This window comes from Myzus persicae, unplaced genomic scaffold, assembly GCF_001856785.1.
Source record: "Myzus persicae strain clone G006 unplaced genomic scaffold, MPER_G0061.0, whole genome shotgun sequence".
NCBI lineage: Eukaryota > Metazoa > Arthropoda > Insecta > Hemiptera > Aphididae > Myzus > Myzus persicae.
Window position 1 is genome coordinate 286947 of NW_019103213.1, and position 21619 is coordinate 308565.

General features: G+C 30.5%; 1 protein-coding gene across 1 annotated transcript; it reads left to right on the forward strand.

The window, feature by feature from the left end:
* Positions 1-258: 258 nt before the first annotated feature.
* LOC111033993 (eukaryotic translation initiation factor 4B) lies at positions 259-15651 on the forward strand. Its single transcript, XM_022314997.1, has 12 exons — positions 259-503; positions 4014-4124; positions 4791-4972; positions 8560-8670; positions 8945-9107; positions 9544-9987; positions 10116-10374; positions 12090-12329; positions 12408-12739; positions 12802-12862; positions 12924-12957; positions 13734-15651. The coding sequence occupies exons 1-12, from the start codon at positions 497-499 to the stop codon at positions 13779-13781; spliced, it is 1992 nt and encodes a 663-aa protein (XP_022170689.1). The 5' UTR covers positions 259-496; the 3' UTR covers positions 13782-15651.
* The last annotated feature ends 5968 nt before the right edge of the window (positions 15652-21619 follow it).

Here is a 21619-nt window from a genome sequence, read left to right on the forward strand (position 1 = left end):
CAGTGGTTACAATCGCAGTCGTGCCCGCGTCTTGTACGATTAATGGTAATACTAATATGATGGTTACTATATTTTTGAACCACCGTTTGGCGGCCAAAGAGGTTCTTCGAAAAATACCGAACCTCTTTGGACACCGTGAACACGTTTTACATAACAAGCAATGATTTTGGTGCCGTGGGTTCTCATTGCTCGGCAGGACAGGTACCCCCCTCCTGGCCACCCCCACTAGCATCCGTTCCGATAGTTTCGCCAAGCCTGTGCGTCACACACACACCGACGTCCGCACTCCGCAACCGCCTCGTTCATTTTCATCTCACACGGCGTCGACGGTGTAGTGCCACAGCCGTTCGAAAAGGAAAAACTCGGCACGAACGCGTCCTCACGAGTTCGTTTCGTTTACGCAAATAGACGGCGCGCCGTGCAACCCGGGAGTCCACCTTCAGTCGTCAGCGTTCCGTTCACTACACGTCATCCGATCACCGCTCCAACAACTACCATGTCGAGTAAGTATCTCCTTCCCCGTGTCCGGTCGTATTATTATTATATTATGATGTTGTCTTGCCCTCCGTCCGGTGACGAGATTTGACGGCGCGCAAGATGTCCGTCGGACAGGCGTCTTCGCCGCCGTCAAACGACGACGAATTCGTCGTTCCCAAAGGCGGCGGCGGCATTGACGGCGCTTCACGGTCGTCGTCGCGCGTGTCTAAGGTCTGAGCCTCGTGCCGAGGCCGTGACCACGTTTTGTCCGGGAACAAGGTCTCCGGATACCGCCGCTCGGCCGCACAGGGAGTCTGTCTGGCGTAATTTTTTATTTCGACGATCATTGGTCGACCGTCCTCGCGCTATCGAAATACCTACACCGTTCACGTGTTTTACACGCATCGTACGATATTTTTTTTTTTTATCACACGTCCGATGATAACGGGTCAATGGCTTCCACGCTCGTCGGTCCGTGAATTTCGCGCCCACCCGATACGTGGTTTGAGACGCGTCCGATTCGTCTCTCCTGCGGTCTACAAGGGAGTGTCCCCCAGAGCCACCCGTCACCGTGACGGTTTCCACTTTCCAGCGACCTGTCAATGTCGCGCGATGTGTAAATAATGTGTAACGCGGTGGCGGTGACGGAAGTCGCCGTGGTGGGGGTGAACCGACCGTTACCTCTCGATCCCCCACCCCATCACCCCCGTTCTTCCGGCCGTGTGTCGAGGAAGTCCTTATTTTTGTTATCTTTCGGTGCGTTTGTTACGTTTTGTTACGTCACGATTCCCGATAGTATCCTTGATTTCACTCGGCGTTTTGTCTCCGAACGATACTTCTTACAACGGCGTAACTGGTGGATTTCATTTTTCATTTACTTCTGGTGCTTACCGGTTGTTTCCTACATGCGAATGCTTCAACCGTGTTCCACGTTGAAATTTTTTTTTTGTAAAATGGGTATTTGACGTTTGTTGGTTATTTTTTAATTTTAACGCTTTTTGTTATTTATATTTATTAATTTGGTCCTTCCATCGATATTTTGGCTGTATGTCATACAAATCAAGCAACCCATAGTTTAGATACTATGAGCACTTGTTTGAAACAGTGAGCTCAACCAACTTAACACTAACTGCAATCTTTGGTCAGTGCGTGGACAAGTAAAAAGAAACAGTTAGTGTTTGTTGGTCAGGGTAATTATTCTCTTTTGGGACAGAGTATAGGTAGGTATTTGCCAGTTCATTTATAATCTGTTGAATTTCCAAAAAAAGCCATTCTTAAAATTATTGAACAGTAAATATTTAACCATAATATGCATAGGTAGGTATATCTAATGTTAATAAATTCTGAAACTCTGTCTTAGGTCTTGGTTAATTTGTGCTATCAATGTGCATGCTCCGGGATTTGAATATTTTTTCCAAGTTAAGAGAAAGTCATGCCTGTATGAAGTGTCTTCGTCTTACAATTGCGTAACATAGCAAATGGTACCCACAGCAGATCGTGTTCAGCCCAGTTAGTTTAAAAATTAGTAAACTTACCTCTTAAAGGTAAGATTATTATTTAGACGTCTTCGTGAGTTTTTTTACTATATTTTAATTTTGAACGAGTTAAAAGTATTTTAAAATTGTAATTTTTTGTACATTGTAAAATACTTTTAACTCCCTTCAAAATTAAATTATAATAAAAAGCTCATGAGGTCGTCTAAATAATAATCTTACCTATTTTATTAGAGGCAAATTTACTCTTAATTTTTAAATCAACTGCTAAATGTGACTTGCTGAGAGTACAATTTACTATATCATGCACTTGTAAGACTGAGACAACACATGTGGGTAGACGTGCTTTTAAGAACAAAATTTTACAATGATGCCCACATGGCCATTCACTTGTGGCTCTGTGCTCGGACAAATAAAAACAAAAAAATCCCTCGACTTGTTACGTAAAACCATCTTAGCTCCCTGTGGTTACCCCGGTTGTGTCATATGGATCCTGAGAATCTAGGCGCATGTGCATTGATGACATAAATTATCCAGGACGGATAACATGTTTGCAAATCTCACGGAATTCCATTACTTGAGGTTAAATACTAATATTTTTTTTTGGTTAGTTTATTATCGTTATGTTTTGTAATTTGTATTACTGATTCATTATCCTCTCCAAGTATATTCAGATCTTCTGCAAATAAGAAATCTATCAGTCTAAATCTAAATCTTCCAGTCTAGTTATACCAATCTTGACCTCATGATTAAAATATTTAACGCAAGGTAGAATTTTTTCTCATGCCGTATTGAATAGTAGCAGTGAAAGCGCAACGCCTTGTTTCAGGCAGTCGCTTAAAAGCACTTTGAATTCTTTTGAAAAAGTATTGACCACCACTCCACCCTTACTTAATGACATCATCCAGTCATTTTTTCATCAATTACATTTTTCCTTTTACCTATGTATCATTTATAATAATATCATGATTGTATTTATAAGTTAGGTATTAAAACTAGGTGACCAAAACTAGGGCTTGCAACTCTCATGCATTCAATAGTTAAGTTGCTTTTTTCTTGATTTTATATATTATTGTTTAAACTCTAAGGATTAAATATTGATTAAAACATCTTCCTAAAAGCACCAAATTGTACTTTTATTGTTATTTTGGCCGTCAAATGGAAGTAAATCAAACTACTTTCTTTAGTGAGGGATCATTCCATTTTGATTACCGTAAAATGGGGCTACTTTGATAATTTTTTCAACTTTTTGTTACTTGTTTTTAGTATATGTTGTAAACTAACTCTTATAAATTTGTTTTAACAGTGTTTGAGGCTCAATTACATATGTATCTTGAAGTAGGCACTAGTTTTTTGATTTTAAGTGCATTAATTAATTTTATATGAATTTTCCTAATTCATTATCAATGTTATACTGCAAGTGGGGTAACTTTGATACAGTGTTTTTTTTTCCATTGGATGTAATGGCATTCAGCCAACTAAATCAAAGATACCCCTCGTTTTTTTCTAAGAGTTTTATTTTATTAGTTATAACCAAAAATGTTGAGTGGGGTAACTTTGATATAGCAATTATATATGTAAATTATTATTTTTTATACAACATTTTATTTTATTTTATATTNAATGGAAGTAAATTAAATTTTACTTTCTTTAGTGAGGGATCAGTCCACTCTGATTAATCCATCAATCCGGAATGTTACATTATTTCAATATAAGTCTTCAAGTTAATGATTTATTTTGGAATTAAGAACTACCTACTTGATTTAAGTTCATAGATAGTTAGGGTCTTCCTAAAAGCACCAAATTGTACTTGTATTGTCATTTTGGCCGTCAAATGGAAGTAAATTAAAATATGACTTTCTTTAGTGAGGGACTAATAGTTTTTGATAAGTCCATCAATCCGGAATGTTACATTCAGTTGTCTATTATTTGTTGTTTTTTATTGTATGCCATTTATACTGTGGTGACTGTTATATTATCAAGAAATTATGTATACCTTTTGGTACCTATTAAATAATTATTTTTATTGAAATTTTATTATAGGCAAAAAGAATAAAAAGCAGAAGTGGATATCAATAGAAACAGATGTTATTTCAATTGCTAGTGGAACATGCTGGGCAGACGAAGCAGAAAAAGAACATAATGGAAAACACGGTACACCTCTTACTTCATTGTACAGTATTGCAGTTTAATATGTGTTAATACATACCTAATTGTTTTAAAACATGCCTTATGATGAATGTTTTAGAGCTTACCCCCGTTTATTTGGTTGTTTAAGCTTCTTAACGAGAGTGACATCAGTCAACAAGAATCTTGCTTCAGGGGTTCACACACTGAGTACTCTGTTACTTAATAACCCCGGGAAGGTCTGAGGCAAAATCGCTTACCCTCCAGCCGGGGGCCTTCTTGAAAAAGTTGGGCAGGAGAACCAGAAATTGGTCCAGTTCTAAGATTTTTGGGTCTGAGACGCCTCTGGTTGAGACTATAATCTTGGTTACTGTTGGAACCTCCTGTGATTCGCACTTTTAGTTCAATTTGCAAGGTTCTAGCTTATGCTAGTGTAACTCAATTCAGACTAATCTCTTGTTGACTGTTTATCTCTAAATCTGAGGGCTTTTTATGTATGACTTCTATAACATTTTCCGTCTATTATACTACATTTATCAATTATACTTGTACAATTTTTGAATAAATTCCCAAGAATGTTTCAGTTATTGTGACTATTCATAATTAACATTGTTTGTTTTACTTGATTATTCATAATGTTATGATATTGACATTTGTGTAAACAAAACCATATTTAAAACAATATTTTTTTAGGATTTGCTGGCTTTGGATTTGAACCTAAGCCATTAAACCTTCCTAAGGCACCAAGAGCAGCATGTGAATCTATTATAGACGAAAGCACTGTGCCCCAAGAAGGTCCATTCTTGGTTCATATGTCAAATTTGCAGTTTGAAATTGATGAAGATGATATCACAAATTATTTTAAAGGACTGAAGGTATAAAATAGTTAAAATATCTATGTATAAATATTTTATAATTTTGGTGAACCAGATAATTATTAGTAAATTCTATTATCTGATCCTGATCCTCTAATCAGAATGAGATCAGTACCAGGTAGAAGACTTGTACACAGAAGTGTGGCTATGTTGGTATTTCATTTGCAAGTGGTTGACGTTATTTGTACCATTGAACAGCTTAAATAAATAAATAGTTGAATTTAAATACACTAGTAGTTTCTAAAAAGTTATGAAAAATTGTATTGTATAATTCAAATATTTTATACTTAGTGAATCGCACAGAGTTGATGATCTTATTGCTGTCAATAAATATTTGCAGAAACTGTGCTATATTAAATTTTCATTTAGACACCATCTTACTGCTAATAAATGCTATAAACGGTTGCTAAGTTAAATACAGTTTCTAAAATGAATATAATGTTTTAATAAGTTACTGTTATAACAGTTTATCTATATTTAAAAAAACATGCATATAGTTGATAATCTTATTGTCATCGATAAGTATTTTGCAGAAACTATGCTAAATCAAATATTCTTTAGACACTATTTTACTGTTAATAAATGCTTAAAATGGTCGCAAAGTAAAAGACAGCTCCTAGAATAAGTATTAAGTTTGAATAAGCTACTGTCTTAGCAGTTGTTATACATTTTCAATATTTATATTGTACTCTGTTCTGATTGAAAAAAAAATGCATTGAGTTGATAATCTTATTGCCATCGATAAGTATTTTGCAGAAACTATGCTAAATAAAATATTCTTTAGACACTATTTTAGTGTTGATAAATACCTAAAATGGTCGCAAAGTAAAATACAGACATAAGCATTTAGTAAGTTGCTCCATTATAATATGCTACTTAATATCTTACTATTATAATATTATAATACTATGAATGTATATGACTTACTTTGAGTCTATTTAAAATCTTATGAATATTCAACTAAGTTATCTATAAAGTAGTTAAATATTAATATATGAAACACGTTTTGTTTAAAATGTCTTGTTTGAAAATTGAACTTATAATTAATTTTTATAATCTTTTAAATTTAGATTAAAATCATGTTAAATTAATTATTATTGGTAATGTATATTATGGTCAACTTAACATCCAATTAATGCTTATCAATCTTTAGTTATTGGTTTAATACATTTATGAATAAATCTGAAAAATGCTACTACTAAATAGTTTTAAATGTACTTAAAATCATTTAAATCATTTTTAGATTTTGAGAGGAGTGATTTTACAGTATTATGGTGTTGTTAATAAAATAATTTATGATCTAATGTTTTAATAATATATTATAAAATATAAGTATAGAATATTTTCTGCATACATTAGTTAATGTCTATTACTTATAGTGATAAATGAGTTATTTAATATCCTTTGAAATAGAGGTTAACACATTGACCTCAATGGCAAATGTATACCAGTAACTACACAATATAGCCTAACTTGTTTTCCCTAGTTTATTAAAAAAAATTTTGATGTGTCTGAGCTTACTGAAATAAATATTTAAATAATTTTATTACAAGTTATACTTCACCTGATTATTAAAATATTAGTTAAAACCATCAGTATTTATTTGGTATTTCATTTTGAAATGTAATGCTCAACTTAAACATGATGAATCAAAGGCGAATATTAGCATGTGGAGTTCCTTTCACATGTTTGTGTTAGTTGAACCAATGTTATGTATATATTTCAAAAATTCTGATGCTTATTTATTGAAATGATTTTAGAACAATGAGGGTTGTTCTTAAGGAATTAGCACATTAGAGTTGTACGTTATAAGTACTCAGATTTCTGCAAAAAATATCGTCATTAAGAGGATGTTATACCCGTATGTGTTGTCTCTGTCTTACAAGTGCTTAACATACCAAATTTTAAGCTCAACAGATCACGTTTAGCTCAGTCACCTTAACAATTAGAGTGAATTGACCTTATAAAAATTAAGAGAGGGCTTCTTGTGGGCTTTTTATTATATTTTAATTTTAAAGAGTTACGAGAATTTTAAGCTGTACAAACAATTTACACTTTTTTAATACTCAACTCTTTAAAGTTTAAATACAATAAAAAGTCCGTGAAAAGCCCTCCATAATAATCTTACTTTTAATTTTTTGTAAGAAGTCAATTCCTTCTAATTTTTAAGCCAAACATGATCTGCTGATGTAAAATTTGATATGTTACACTCTTGTAAGACTGAGACAACACATGCGGGTATAATGTCCTCTTTAAGTTATAACATTGTAACATTTTCCAGCTTAACCTAAAAGCACCATCTTGTACAACTTCCTTCCAGTTAGTGTTAAAACACGTCACTTGTGGCATCTATCGCTTTGTTGTATCTCTGCTGAATTTTAATATATTTTTAATTCAAGAATATTACAGTGGTGGCAGTTCTGTGAAGGAGGTTCTCTCGTTTTTCATTAGAATTTCTGGAGAATAATACTCTTCATTACTTTCGCTAAACAATGTAGTTGTGTTGTCACGGAGAAGCATAATATAATGAATTCTTTTTTTCGGTTTCACTGATTGTCATTCTTAATTTTTTAATGGTTTTACTGTAGTTGCACTTGAGTTGATTGCCATTTAACCTCTAGGCATATATATTGAATCAATGATATCTTTTTATTATTAAAGAAATGTGTCTACATCAGTTTTCCAGCAGATACAATCATTAAAGCTTTTTTTTCATGTCTGAGGAAGCTGTGCATTTCCACTACCCAAATTGTTTCTGTGTGCTTTACACACTTCAACACTAGTCTGTTCGTTTGTACTAGCTTATAATTTTTTTAACTATTCAAATCTGATTACTTCTCTAATTCTGAACAACAAGACAATATCAGTCATGATCGCCAAATGAAAACTGACCGGCTTTACAATGAACATTCAATTAAGCTATCAATAATTTGATAGGATAATGTCATAAAATCAAAATTCTTGGAAAAAATATTTTTTCTATACTCAATTCAGAATGAGACCATACCTCGGGCGGCCGAGTTCTAGGCATAGGCGTTGTTTCGTTCTGCAGTGCTAGTTCCACGTGCTTTCGTCAAAGGGAGTTTTGCATTAGTATAGTACCGACAGCTTAAGTGAACACTTAATTAAAATTGTATATAAGCGCGCGTAAACAATATAGTACTTCCGCACTTGCAGCATTAGCAACTGTTTTACAGAGCATACACTATCGGAATTCTGAACCGTTGTTTGACTAAGTAGGGGATGCGTCTGACCGTTTTGGACGAAAATTGGTCGCTGCCGAGGTACGATCTCATTTTGAATAGAGTATAGTCTATGCTTAAATAACTTCATGACTACTAACCCTGAATGGCTAAAACTTCATTGGTGATTATGTCAAAATATTAATAATTATAAATACATTATTGTCAATTGGTGAGTTAAAGTTAGAACAAAAAGTTACTTAATTCAAAAATATTATTCGATCTATATAAATACAAATATTAATGCAGTCCTTGTTTTTTATTATGCTTATTTGTCTTAATATAAATAATTCATTTGTTAACCACATTAAAATATTAAAAATTGGCTTCTGTGTTTTTAAATAGATAAACAACATAAAATTACCACGTAATGACAATGGTCGTAATAAAGGATTTGGATACGTTGAGTTTGAAGAACGAAAAGAACTCATTACTGCACTTGGAATGGAAAATTTGGTAAGTTTTAAAATGTATTGTCTTAAATGAGTACCTTCGATCATTTAAATCATATCAAAATCGAATCATTAAAAAAATATCTTCTAAAAAAGCACCAATATAATATATTTAATAATTTTATCGGTCGTCAACGGAAGTATAGTAATCATACATTCTTTGTGGAAAATTGATTTAAATAATCAATTTTTCAATCCAGGGTGTTACATTTTATTTTAATTAGTAAAATCATCTAATTGTTTCAAATAGATTTTACTGAAGTATATACTTTATCTAGATCCGTGGACGTCGTGTTCGTGTTGAACTCGCTAGTGGAATGCAAGATTCTAGAAATGCTTTTCAAAGAGGCAGTCGCATGGGTATGGATTTTCCTGGTGGTGATGAACCTGGTGATTGGCGATCAACTAACCGTACTTCAACAACCACTGATGACAGAGGAGGTAAATATACTAAGTACTTTTATTAGCAAGACTTGTAAGTTGTAGGAATTACCTTATCATATTTCATAAATATCATAGGTAGTTAGATTTAATAAAAAATATTATGTAATACTACTCAAGTGCATAGGTACTATTTAATTTTGTCGTAAGTGATCTACCATAATTTTTACGATCTGTATGACCTTTCTAGTATCGTAAGCTATTTCCCAAGTTAGCGGTCAGCATAAACATTTTTAGATCATTAAAATTATTATAGATCGCTCATGCCACCATTTCCAAACTATTATTTTAAGTTATACCTAAAAAATTATAAACTTTTTTGTGCTTAGGTACTAAAGATTTTTATATGTACACACATCATGCATATTATCTTATCAATTTTAACTTTTGAGCCCTAATTTACCACAATAACTTCATAAGTTATACTATTTTATAGGGTTTACTAGGCGAAGAGATGGTGGTGCTTTTGATAAAGACCACGATAGCGAACGAGATAATGGTCCTTGGAGAGGTGCCAGGTGTAATGTTGATGATGATGTAGCACGTAAACCATTCAGTGATCGTCGTTTTGATGATTCTGAAAGTGGAAGAAGACCTTTTAGTGATCGACGAGGTGATGATTCTGAAGGTGGTAGAAGACCTTTTGGTGATCGCCGAGGAGATGATTCTGAAGGTGGGAGAAGACCTTTTGGTGATCGCCGAGGTGATGACTCTGATAGTGGTAGAAGACCATTTGGAGATCGTCGTTATGATGATTCTGATAGTGGAAGAAGACCTTTTGGTGAGCGTCGTGATGATGTAGAAGGAGGACGAAAACCATTTGGTGAATCTAGAAGAGGATTTGGTTTTAACAAACGAGATGATGATTTACCCGAAATTGGTAATTATAAACTATTTTCCAAATAAATATTTTTTTATGTTAAGCACACATCAATGATATTTTTATAATATAAAATGAGATTCCGTTGAATTAAAAATTATAACTAATATTTAACATTCATTTATCAGCTGGAGATAATACTTCACTGCCACAAGAACGTCCAAAGCTCATACTCAAACCAAAGACTGTTGATCCTGATGCACCAACGACTGAAGCTCCTAGCTATGTAGCAGCTCCATCTATATTTGGCGGAGCTAAACCTGTAGACACAGCAGCTAAAGAAAGAGAGATTGAAGAAAAACTTTTAGCCAAAAATGAACCTAAACCTCAATCAGAACTGTCTCGTGCTTCTTCAGAAACAAGTTTAAATGAAACTTCTGATAATAAGTAAGTTTTCATCTTTACTTATTATTAACTAATTTAGTATATTTACATCTCGCACATATTAGCAGCCATGGCAACCAAAAAATAAAAATGTTAATGATTATTGATTATATACTTAAAACTAGATGATATGCTTTTGAGTATTTAAAAAAAGTTTTTATATTTTATTTTTAAATATATTCAGTTTTAAGATTTAAAAGCCAAACTCTCAGGAGGACAGACAAGTTGCGACCATCCCCTAGGGGTGATTGGTTGGCGGATGAAGGGTTCAGAGGACCTCCGCATAGTTTATTTTTCATAGTTTATTCTAATAATATACTTGATTTAAAATTTTCTTTATTTAGATGATTCATAGGTATTTAATAAAAAAATAAAAAAAATTTAATGAAGGATCTAAAATATTATTCTCATTGTAGATAGTATAATTGATTTTTCCAAATTTTTTTAAGGAAATAAGTTTCTAATTTGAATCATTTCTATAAGAATTTAATTCAAATTTGGCTGATTTTTGATAGACCAAACATCATAGTACTTTATGATCATTTGGAATGAGCATTCAGCCAAAATTAAATGAGCAACCATAGTACCAGCTAAATTAATTCTATTTAGTTGACCTCCAGTTTGCACAATAAATTTATGTCAGGTACCTCATTATAAAAGTACATTTTACATTATACTATATGTATTTTTATTCATATTAATTATAAACCTATAAAACAACTAAATACCTAATAAAAATGTATACATATTTATATGATACAAATTTTGTTTTCCACAAATTGTTGAAAAGTGAAACAATGTGGGTCTCGAAAGATTTTTCGGGGGAAATTTAGGTCCCGGTATTAAAAAGATTGAGAACTACTCGTATATATTCATTTTTCTTCTATGCAGCAGTGTAGGGTTCATTTCTATACTGTCTCAAAAGAGAACAATCAGGCGACCGACCGATTTACTTCAGCGCTGCACATCGCCCACCTACTTTCCAGTATTCGCATGATCACATAGTTCTCGATGAACCAAATTGCATCATTTATAATGCTCAAAATGTGGTTGTTCTCTTTTGAGACAGTATAGTCTAGGAAACATTTCATGTGCAGTGAAATCTAGCCAACATGCCTGTTTATTTAGTCATGTACTGTATTACCTATACTATTAAATTTGTTCTAAAATCTGTTACAAAAATTAACAATTTACATAACTTTATTTATTCAGCAACTCAGCAAATGAATGCTTAAATGATTGGTGAAATATTGTGATTTTCTGAGACATTTTTGTCATATATGATTTTAATATTATGATGGGAACATATATTATCTGTAAAATAATTCATGAAAGTGTATTTTAAGAGATTATTTTAAAGGATAATGATTCTAGGAGCTGACAGTTGAGCAAGGCTGATTTTTGATAGACCAGAAATATTGTTTTTATTACCTGGATTGAGCATTTAGCCAAAATTAAAAGAGCAATCATAGTACCAGCTATATTTAATTCTATTTAGTTGACCTCCAATTTGCTCGATAAATTTAAAAAAAAAATGACAATTCAATTGTTTTGAACGTACTTAATTCTACTTAAGTTTCAACTGAAAGATAATATGATTTCAAAATTACTTAAGTGGAGATAATACAAAATCTTATGTGGAGTAGTTAAGATTTTGAAGTAACTGTGTTTGGTAAAATTATGAAACTAGACCTATCATAAACATCTCATTTTATTAGGTGTCAAGAAGAAACTGAAGTCAAACCACCACCTCAGCCTAAATCAGTTGAAACATGGAGACGCAGAAGCCCACGTCGACAAAGTGATGATGATCGTGTACCTCGGCGAAGAGTTTCTCCTGAACGTAACCCTAGATATGAAGAAGCTCCACCTCCACGAGAAAATGCTTGGGAAAAACATACTCTAATTAAAGAATCCTTGTCTTCTGAGGAAAATATGTGCAATGGAACTCCGCCAATGTACTTATAACCATTTATATTGATCAAAATGTATTTTAATAGCAATTTTAACATGCTATACAATTTTTATTTTCATAGAGTGGAAGATGAAAAACCGAGACCTAATGTTTACATTCCACCAAATCTTCGTAAAAAAAATCCTTCCGATGAAGAAACTGTAGTAATAGGTACTGAAGAATCTGAACCTATTAGAGAAGCAACTGTCCCTGATGTAGATAAAAATATCCCGGATAGAGCAGCTGATGGGTCAGAAATTATTGAACCCATAGTTGTAGAAGCTCCAACTGATGTGAGAACTGACCCTGATGGGCAATCTAGTGAACCTGATGTAGTAAAAGATCAACCAGTTACCGAAGAAGATACAAATGACTCTGGATTTATTGAATGCGGAAAGAATAGTTCTGACAAATGTAAATAATAATTATATAAGTTACTATAAAAATGAATACATTAAATGTTAACTAATTTTTAGATAAATCAAAAAAGAAGCCTAAAGTCATTAAAAAATTACCAGAAATAGAAGTTAAGAAGAAGTAAGCTAAACCATTTCAATATAATAATTAATTTATAACTAATTACTTATATAATTTACAGAGATCCTGTTATAACCAAGGAGCTAAAGAAATCTGTAAGCATTATTTTTTATTAGTACTTACATTTATAAGCATGCAATTTTAATCCTGAGTAAAGTTAATTATGAATTAATATTTTTATGGGTAGAATGAGGTACAACAATATCAATTAATGGTATTTTTAAAGTTCTCTCTTTCAATATAATCAGTGTATGCCTCAAAATTGTAAAAATGAGTAATTTTGACCAATCAACTTAGAATTTTTACTTTCAAGTCTAATATTGTTGTAAGTGTTAAAATACCATCTTAGTAAAACTTCTAACTTCAAATATAACAGTTAGTAGTAATAATAAATTATAAAGTTATACTGTTAAAAGGATGTCATACCTTTGTTTGATGTCTGAAACATAACTCAAGGTTACATTACTGTATTCTTACTACAGTTTATTTATATAATAATATATTTAAATTTTAAACTGCTCGAGTTAACAGTATTTATTTTTAAGTCTTGTAAAGGTCTCCCCACACACACTACACAAAGGTAATGTTAAAATGAATGGGTACTACAATTTATCATCACTACTGAGATTAATAATTGTTCAAATAAGTTCTGTCCAGTGAGAAAACGTGCTACGGTCTGAATAAAAACTGTTAATCTGTGATTATCAGCCATTGAGATCAGTTCCGTTAGAGCAGGGTTGGTTTGGTTAGATCACGTGGGGATGAACAGAAACTGCACATTCTCTTGTTAGATAGATTATAGTTATTTATTATAAAATATTCCATGACCTGCAATTTTTCATAATTATAAATTTACTTTATTTTGTTTTAGACTAGTAATAAATTTGCTGCACTTCTTGATGATGGTTCCAATGAATAGAAAATACAATTTATGTTTTATTTTGTTTTTTATTATTTTTCATTAAATTGTTATATACTTATATTACTTATATTTAAGGATATATGTATATATATATATATATATATATATACAGAAAGAGAGCTCTTATAAAATGAAAGACAGCTGGCTTCTTTCTTTATAATCTCATCATGTTATATTCATTACATTAATGTCTGAAAACATGTCTAATGTATGAAAATGTCTGTTTAAAAGTAAATGTAATTTAATAATTGTATGTTACACATTTTAAGTTACAATGTCTGTTGTTACACTATATCCATACAAATTTAAAGTGATACAAATTGAGACATTCATCTGAATTTAACAATTGATTCATTTTTTTTATTTTTAAAGTTTTGTGGCTTGCACAATTATTATCTGCCACAGTACAAATTAATTTTTTTTGTGATTTAAATATTAATTTATTTTGCAATTTGCCGTCTAAACAATTCATGAGACTGCTTACTTGAATAAGTGAATTATAATTTTTTTTTATATATATATAAATATTAGGTATATGATAACAGACGCTCATTATTTATGTTAACAAGACTTTGACCAAGGACAAGTCACTGCCAAGTTTTCTTTTAGCATCTTAATTTGTAAACATTTTTAAATGTTAGTGATTTGTGTATCAACAGACTAATACTTGATAATTGGATTTTAACTAATAAATGTATCTATTATATATTTTATGTATATATATATTCATAAATTATAAGTAAGTATTATAATTTATAAAACAAATATTAGGTAATAATTGTATATTTTGTCTATTGAATATATGCAGTCTTGTGATGTATTTATTATATACTTTTTGTTTTAATTTTAAAATACTTAAATGTTTAAGTTTGTGAGTTAATTAATTTTTGATACTGACTTAGTTTCAAAATGTGATTTAAACTTCATCAATTAATCATTTGTTTTATGTAAATAATAATAAATTGTAAAATATTAAATTATTATTTTTACTTTCTAGTAGGTATTTTAAATTTTTACAATATCGATATTATTGTATTCTTTGATTATAGAACCTGCTCGAGCAGTTTTAATATTTAGGTTAACTATAATTATTATTGTGCATTATTTATTTAAATGTGTTGTTCATTGGTTATTACATTAAGTAGCACTTTTTAAAATTATTTGTTAACCTTTGTATATAACCGAAAATTATTGTTATTTAGTTAGTTTTTCAAAAGTAATACAAAAACTTATTCCTTTAAAATTGTAATGTAAAATGTGTAATAATTGGACAATACAGTAATTATTTATACTGCCTTAGTGATTCTCTGAATGAATGTACTTTATTTGTAATATTGTGAACATTGGTTTTCTATGGATTATTTTTGAAAATACATGTGATATTATCTATCAAATTTTTTTATACATACATAATATATTGTGGGATTTTTTTTATATCAACTGATCCCAATTCAAATTTTTTGGTTGTGCAATATAACTATTAGATCTTGCGTGAAATAGAATTCTTCACATAGCTTAATTTTATTTGACATTTAGTCTTTAAATACTGTTCCCTTGCGTTAATTTTTTCATGATAGTAGAAATGGGAAATAACTTAAAAGTATGACATTGGACGGCAAGAAGTTAAACAAATGTAATAAATATAATATGACAATATAATAATTGTATTTAAATTATATAACAGTTTATATTTAGAAAATTGTGTAAATTATTGTTAACTATTGTCTGACATAGCATAATGGTATTTGGTACTCTTATGTATTTTATTTATATACATATTTTAATGTATGACATTTTTAGTGCTAGTCCTGTTTATTTGTATAAACAATGTGTGTTTAAGTGTTGAATATATCGTTTTCTCCCACAATTATTATTGTCTTGTTATGTAACCATTACTGAATATAAAAGGTATTCAACACTAGGAATGATCCTAAGAAATGATACTTTGTAAATTTGCATAAGTTATGATCTTTATGCCAACTGCTAGGAAAACATCAGGTATTGGCAGGCAATATAATATACCTTAATCACATGTGCTAATATATTTTATTGACTTGGCCGTAGAATTGTTGAAGTCGTCTATGTATTCTAAAACTGGATACAATGTTGGGTGGACAAGGGGAAAATCTATTTAAGTTGTTTTGTTTTATATAATTTTATTGTGTTCTGCTATTTTAATTTGCCTGACGTTTTGAAAGCCCTAAAGTACTCATTATTTCCCTATTATTATTATTTTCTCTACTAAAATCAAACTATATTTTTCGTTTCGACCTACCTTACCTTCTACGGACACAACCAGCCACTCCATATAATGTTATGCAGGTGTAATCAATTGTAGTCTAGACTTTTCTATCGAGGTTACAATGTAAAATAATTTAATAAAAACAAAATCAACATTTCAGGGTAGGTATTCACAAAACGAGCGAGTGTAAGTTCCTATATGATACAAAAAGGCACCTACATATTGCTATGTAAGTTCCTTTTTTTCCTCCCTAGTTTAACCGACAGCTGCAGTGGAGGCTGTGTGAGTTTCTACATGGATACATGATAAAAAAAGTAAGTATGTAACTATGTAAGTTCCTACAGGCTTTATTACAGAAAACAAAATATTATTATTTATTATAGGTATATTATATTATTTCATACATTTATATTTTTTTATGTAGGTACGTCAGTATAATAAATAAATAAATTTGCAATCGTTTTAGATTCTGAGCTGAGCGATGAATGTATTGATTTTACAATGATGTGTGTTTTTATATTTATTTATTATTATTTTTTTTGTGTGTCCTAAGCAACACGAAAAACAAATAAAAAATTATGTAAAAACGTTAATTTTTAGGCAAAACCATTTTTCGAAAAATCGATTTTGGTTTTTAGTGTAACTCTAACAAAAATGACCGTAGACATTTTCACTGAATATTTGTGTAAACATTTTCTATACACCATACAATATTCAAAATATTTTGACTAGTGTTGAACTATTTATAGGCGTATGAAATTGTCGATTATTATTTGTTTTTTTTTAAACTCAAGTCGATAAAAATTTTTAACTAAGTCAAAAAACTTGAGAATGTAATACAAAGTTCCTGTAAGTTGTTAATGGAAATTTAAAAAAAAGTTGAACGTAAATCCACAATAATTTTTTTATTTTTTATGAGCGTTTAAACTACGTAAACAGCACGAAAATTAGCAAATATATTTAGTTAAAAATTCATAAAAAATTTTCCATTTCCAATTTCTACCGGAAAGTCAAATATGAAAATTTGAAGTTGAAATTTTTACAACATTGGATATTCACTCGATTTCTCTTGTTGCGATTTTTTTATAAATGTTTATTTCATCAATTCATATACCTACTTGATAAAATTTTCAAAATATTTTGAACATTTTCCTTTTTTTTCTATAAATGTCAATTAAATTTTATTGGTTGGGTCAAAAAGCATGAAAATTGAATACAAGATTCTTGATAACTTATTACAATAGCAGTTAAGAGTATTAACAATTCATAGGGACTTTTTTTTTTAAGCATTTAAAGTTACAATTTTGACAATATTTATCAAGTTGAAAATTGAAAATGATTTTGTAGTTAAAAATGTATAACATTTTCTTCATAGCTAAAGATTGAACATGTAAAACAAGGTTCCACTTGAGCAGTTTTTTTCCATAACTAAGAAATCTAAAAAATATATGAATACAGTGTTATTTTTTACAGACATTTTGAATTTAAATTTGGACACAATTTCATATTAACACAAAGAATAACGTTTATCATTTAATTCGAATAAATAAAATTTTATTGACATTTATAAAAAAAAACTAACAATTTTAAAATAGGAAATGTCCATGAACAGCTCAAATTGAGTAAAAATATTTTGACAATTGTATCAAGTATATGAATTGATAAAATATACGTGGTGTAAATTTCAAGTATTTACAGTTATTCGTTTTCGAATTCAACAAAATAAGAAAATCTTTACATGAGAATTCGAGTGAATGTTGTATATATACATATCGAATAACATATTATTATCTTTCGTAACTATAGTTTACTTAAAATTTATAACTAAATGAAGTTAACTTTAAATTTTATCTTCAAAAGCTCTTAAAAAATTTAATTTGACTCTCCAGGAGAAATTTTTATTTGTCGACAAAGGGAGACAAACATATAGTCCGGTCAAAATGGACAAAAAAAAATTCGAACTTCGGAATAATCCGCATAGAGCTGAAAATTGGTACCCATCTTAAGTACCTCATCAAGTCATCAAACAAACTTATTATACACAAAAATGTTTTGCTTTGGTAATCATTAAATAATCTAACATAAAATATCAATTCAGCATGATATTATTATATATATTTATTATAATAATAATAATTCTAATATTATATGTTATTATAAATTCATTTTTCTATTATTTAATGCAAACTTATTTAGAATATTTTTTCAGCATCTAAATTATTAGTAATGTCTCTTTCAATACATATTGTAGATAGATTTGTGAATCTATTTTGTTGCATGCCTGTTCGAAGCCAATTCTTAATTTTTTACAGGGTTGAAAAATATCTCTCACACAGTCACACGTAGCCGATGATACTGGTATAGTGATAGCAACTTTAATTATTTTTATAAATTTGGATAAACATTGTTATTTATCATTTTCTGTATGTCTTCAAAATTAAATTTAGTGGGTAAAAAATTTTTTAGAACAATCATGTCTGCCATTAAACTATTTCTTCATTCTTTTAAAGGTCCAGTAAAATATTGAGGAGTAGGTAAGTAGGTAACACACAATTTTATATTTACATAACATTGTAATTACTTTATAGTGGTTTATAAAAAGCATACTTTTTGAAAATCAAGACTTAGAAAATTATCTATTGATATTAGTGATATTACTAACTGTAAGCTCTCAGCTGAGAACCTTTTTTATAAATTAGTTAATTATCACTTGATCAATTACACGCATATACGCCTTTTGTATCAAATAAACATTAACTGCAATATCCTATTATCTACTGTTTCAATTTTTTAGCACTATAGTATTGGTAAATAAAGCAAAACCATTCAATTTATTCGGCTGATTTCGTTTACGTTTTGATTCTAGACAATACATATTAAGTGCCTAATTCATTTTTATACATTTATATTTACAATTTAATGTAGGTAGTGGTCTAGCGACTACAGGTGTCTCTGATAGGAATAGGATGAGGTGTATTTAATTAATATGCAACGCTTGAAGTATGACTAGTATGAGGTTGTATTAATTATTATTTAAGAATAGAAAACAAATGTAATTTAAAACTGCGATTAGAATAATCTGTACTAGAATACTGGTCACAAGGTATTATTCAGAGTGTTCAGAAAAATATCGAGTTTTAATAAAATATCAAATATTTTTCTAAGTCCAAATAATACAATCAAAAGTCTGACTATCGTGAAGGTGCTCTGGCTCTGCTGGTCAAATCACATCCGAATATGGGCTGTTCGTTGGTCTCCTATATAAGCCTACCCTCTACTTTTCCCAGCCTTCTTGATACGAGTATCGTTCCCACGGATGCTGTGTCCACCGAAAATCGTACCGGGAAATACTAACGGCCCACGCCCCGATACGACTTTCCTGCGAGTATGTGCATCCTGGACGTCGCCACTCGCAATGTGTACCTATATCGAATATCTATTATGCGTGGTATTCGAGATGACTATACACCAACAAATGATTAATCATATATTCGTGATTAATTGTTATGAAAGTATTTCCAAGAAACAGCAGACTCGGTTAAAATATACTAACTGATAATTGCTTTTTCCATCTTTAAACGCGTCGCATCCCTCGTATATTGTGGTTAATCCGTACCTGGTCTATACGCATATTGTTAACCCGTAATTACATTTAAGGCGAGACGTTAGTCCATAGTTAATTATCTCTACCGAGGCCTAACGCGGGACGCCAGTCCATATAGCATTAATATATAGGTCCCTACTAGGCAAAAAATATACCTGTGGTTAGAATTTGAAATCACTTTCATTTTCCTCAGAAAATTGTTCAATTCTTATAGGTAAGTCATAATTAACAGGCCGGTTATGCATGTTTTGAAATCTTTTATATGTTGCGAAAATAATTAATACCAATCAAATCTACCGTAAGTCCGTAACGATGTTTTGTTGATTTTGTGTCGGCCAGAAAAATATTGGGAACCCTATTAAATACTATTATAAATGCATTAATTTAAAATTAAGAAAAAAACAACAAACGTTTTGATTGTATGATCAAGACTAAACATTTCTAATTGATGATTTGCTTTAATTGACATATTATTAAACCTAATTACAACTTGTGAAAACGTGAACTAAAGAATTATCTCAGGTAATATATTATCAAATGTTTATCTGTGGATATACCTTATGGCTAATATATTATTATATTAAATATAAACTATGTGTACTTATAAGTACACCTTGCCCACACAGTATGTATTATGAAACCGGTGATAATAATATAGATTATAATTGATATTTTGTTTAAAAAAAATCATGTTTGTTATTCATTTAAAAAGCGTGCAAGGAGATGTAGCTCTGTTGTACAGTAGGTCACAACTCACAAGTGCCAAGTGGGTCACTGTACTGAATGACTTTGAATTTGAATTCAATAATATAAAATCACTGGGTATGAAAAACTATTCTGAGCGCAGACGGTCTGTCAGCCTATGATATTACTTAGTAAATTTGATGATGTTACTATGATTAAAGTAATATTCATTTCACTTTTAGGAAATAGTACTACAGTAGGTTAACTTCGTTTTCGCTAAAAACAATTTTTTTTGGTCATAATTATTCGAAACCGTCGAGAGTGTATTTTCGATTTTGTGAACTTCCTAGGTTGCATTACATGCAATATTATTATTACTTTTTTTTTTTTTATTGAATATAGTCCCGTTTCGTGGCTTATTGGGATACATCACTTATGAGAGGTACACTTGTTTTTAAACCTATTGTAATATTAAGTAATAATAACATAACTATGTAACGAGAATAAAACTTATTATGTGCTTAAAATGTAAAATATCATGATGATTTTCATGTTGTAAATATTTTCGTTTTTAAAGGCTTAAAACACTGAGATTCAACACTACCTCTCCCGAACATTAGGTTTCTTAATAATTTAAGTACTGAACACTACAGGACCGTATTAGCACATGGGCCTAGGGCCTACGGTAGTGTTAATCCGGGCCTGGTCGAGTAAGTAAAGCGACCGACTTACAATTATTATCGACTTATGCCGGCTACAACACATTTGGGCATTTTATCCCAAATTGCTACACGTTTGGGCACTAAAATGTAAAATGTACATACCTTTGTTCAAAAAGTATTTAAAATATGTACATACATGCATAATATATACATACAAATATACATATATATATCAAAATAATATAAGTACAAATATACATATATATATCAAAATAATATAAGTACAAATAAAATAAATAATAATGTAGCTACAAAGTGTTATAAAATACGTAAGTTATTTACATAATATGTAGGTAAGTATATACCTTTATAGGCTTTAATCCAACGCGACGGTAGTGGCGCGAAGCTAAGTAAAAAAAAAATCGGAGCGGTCACTACCGTAGTACATTACACGAGCACGATAATAATAACCGCATTCGGGACTTCCTAGTAGTTCCTACGGTACTAAATATTATAGTAGAAAGCGATAAAATTCGTAATCACAGATAATTTTCTAAGTTGTATTAATAGTGTAACAAAATGCAATAGGTACCTATCTATATTTATTTCACCATAAGTCCAAATATCAGACAATCAGTCTGTA

Coding starts and splice junctions, on each gene's coding strand:
- LOC111033993 (XM_022314997.1), top strand. Junction 10,375..12,089: donor AATGAAACTTCTGATAATAA/GTAAGTTTTCAT, acceptor TCATTTTATTAG/GTGTCAAGAAGAAACTGAAG. Junction 12,958..13,733: donor CCAAGGAGCTAAAGAAATCT/GTAAGCATTATT, acceptor ATTTTGTTTTAG/ACTAGTAATAAATTTGCTGC.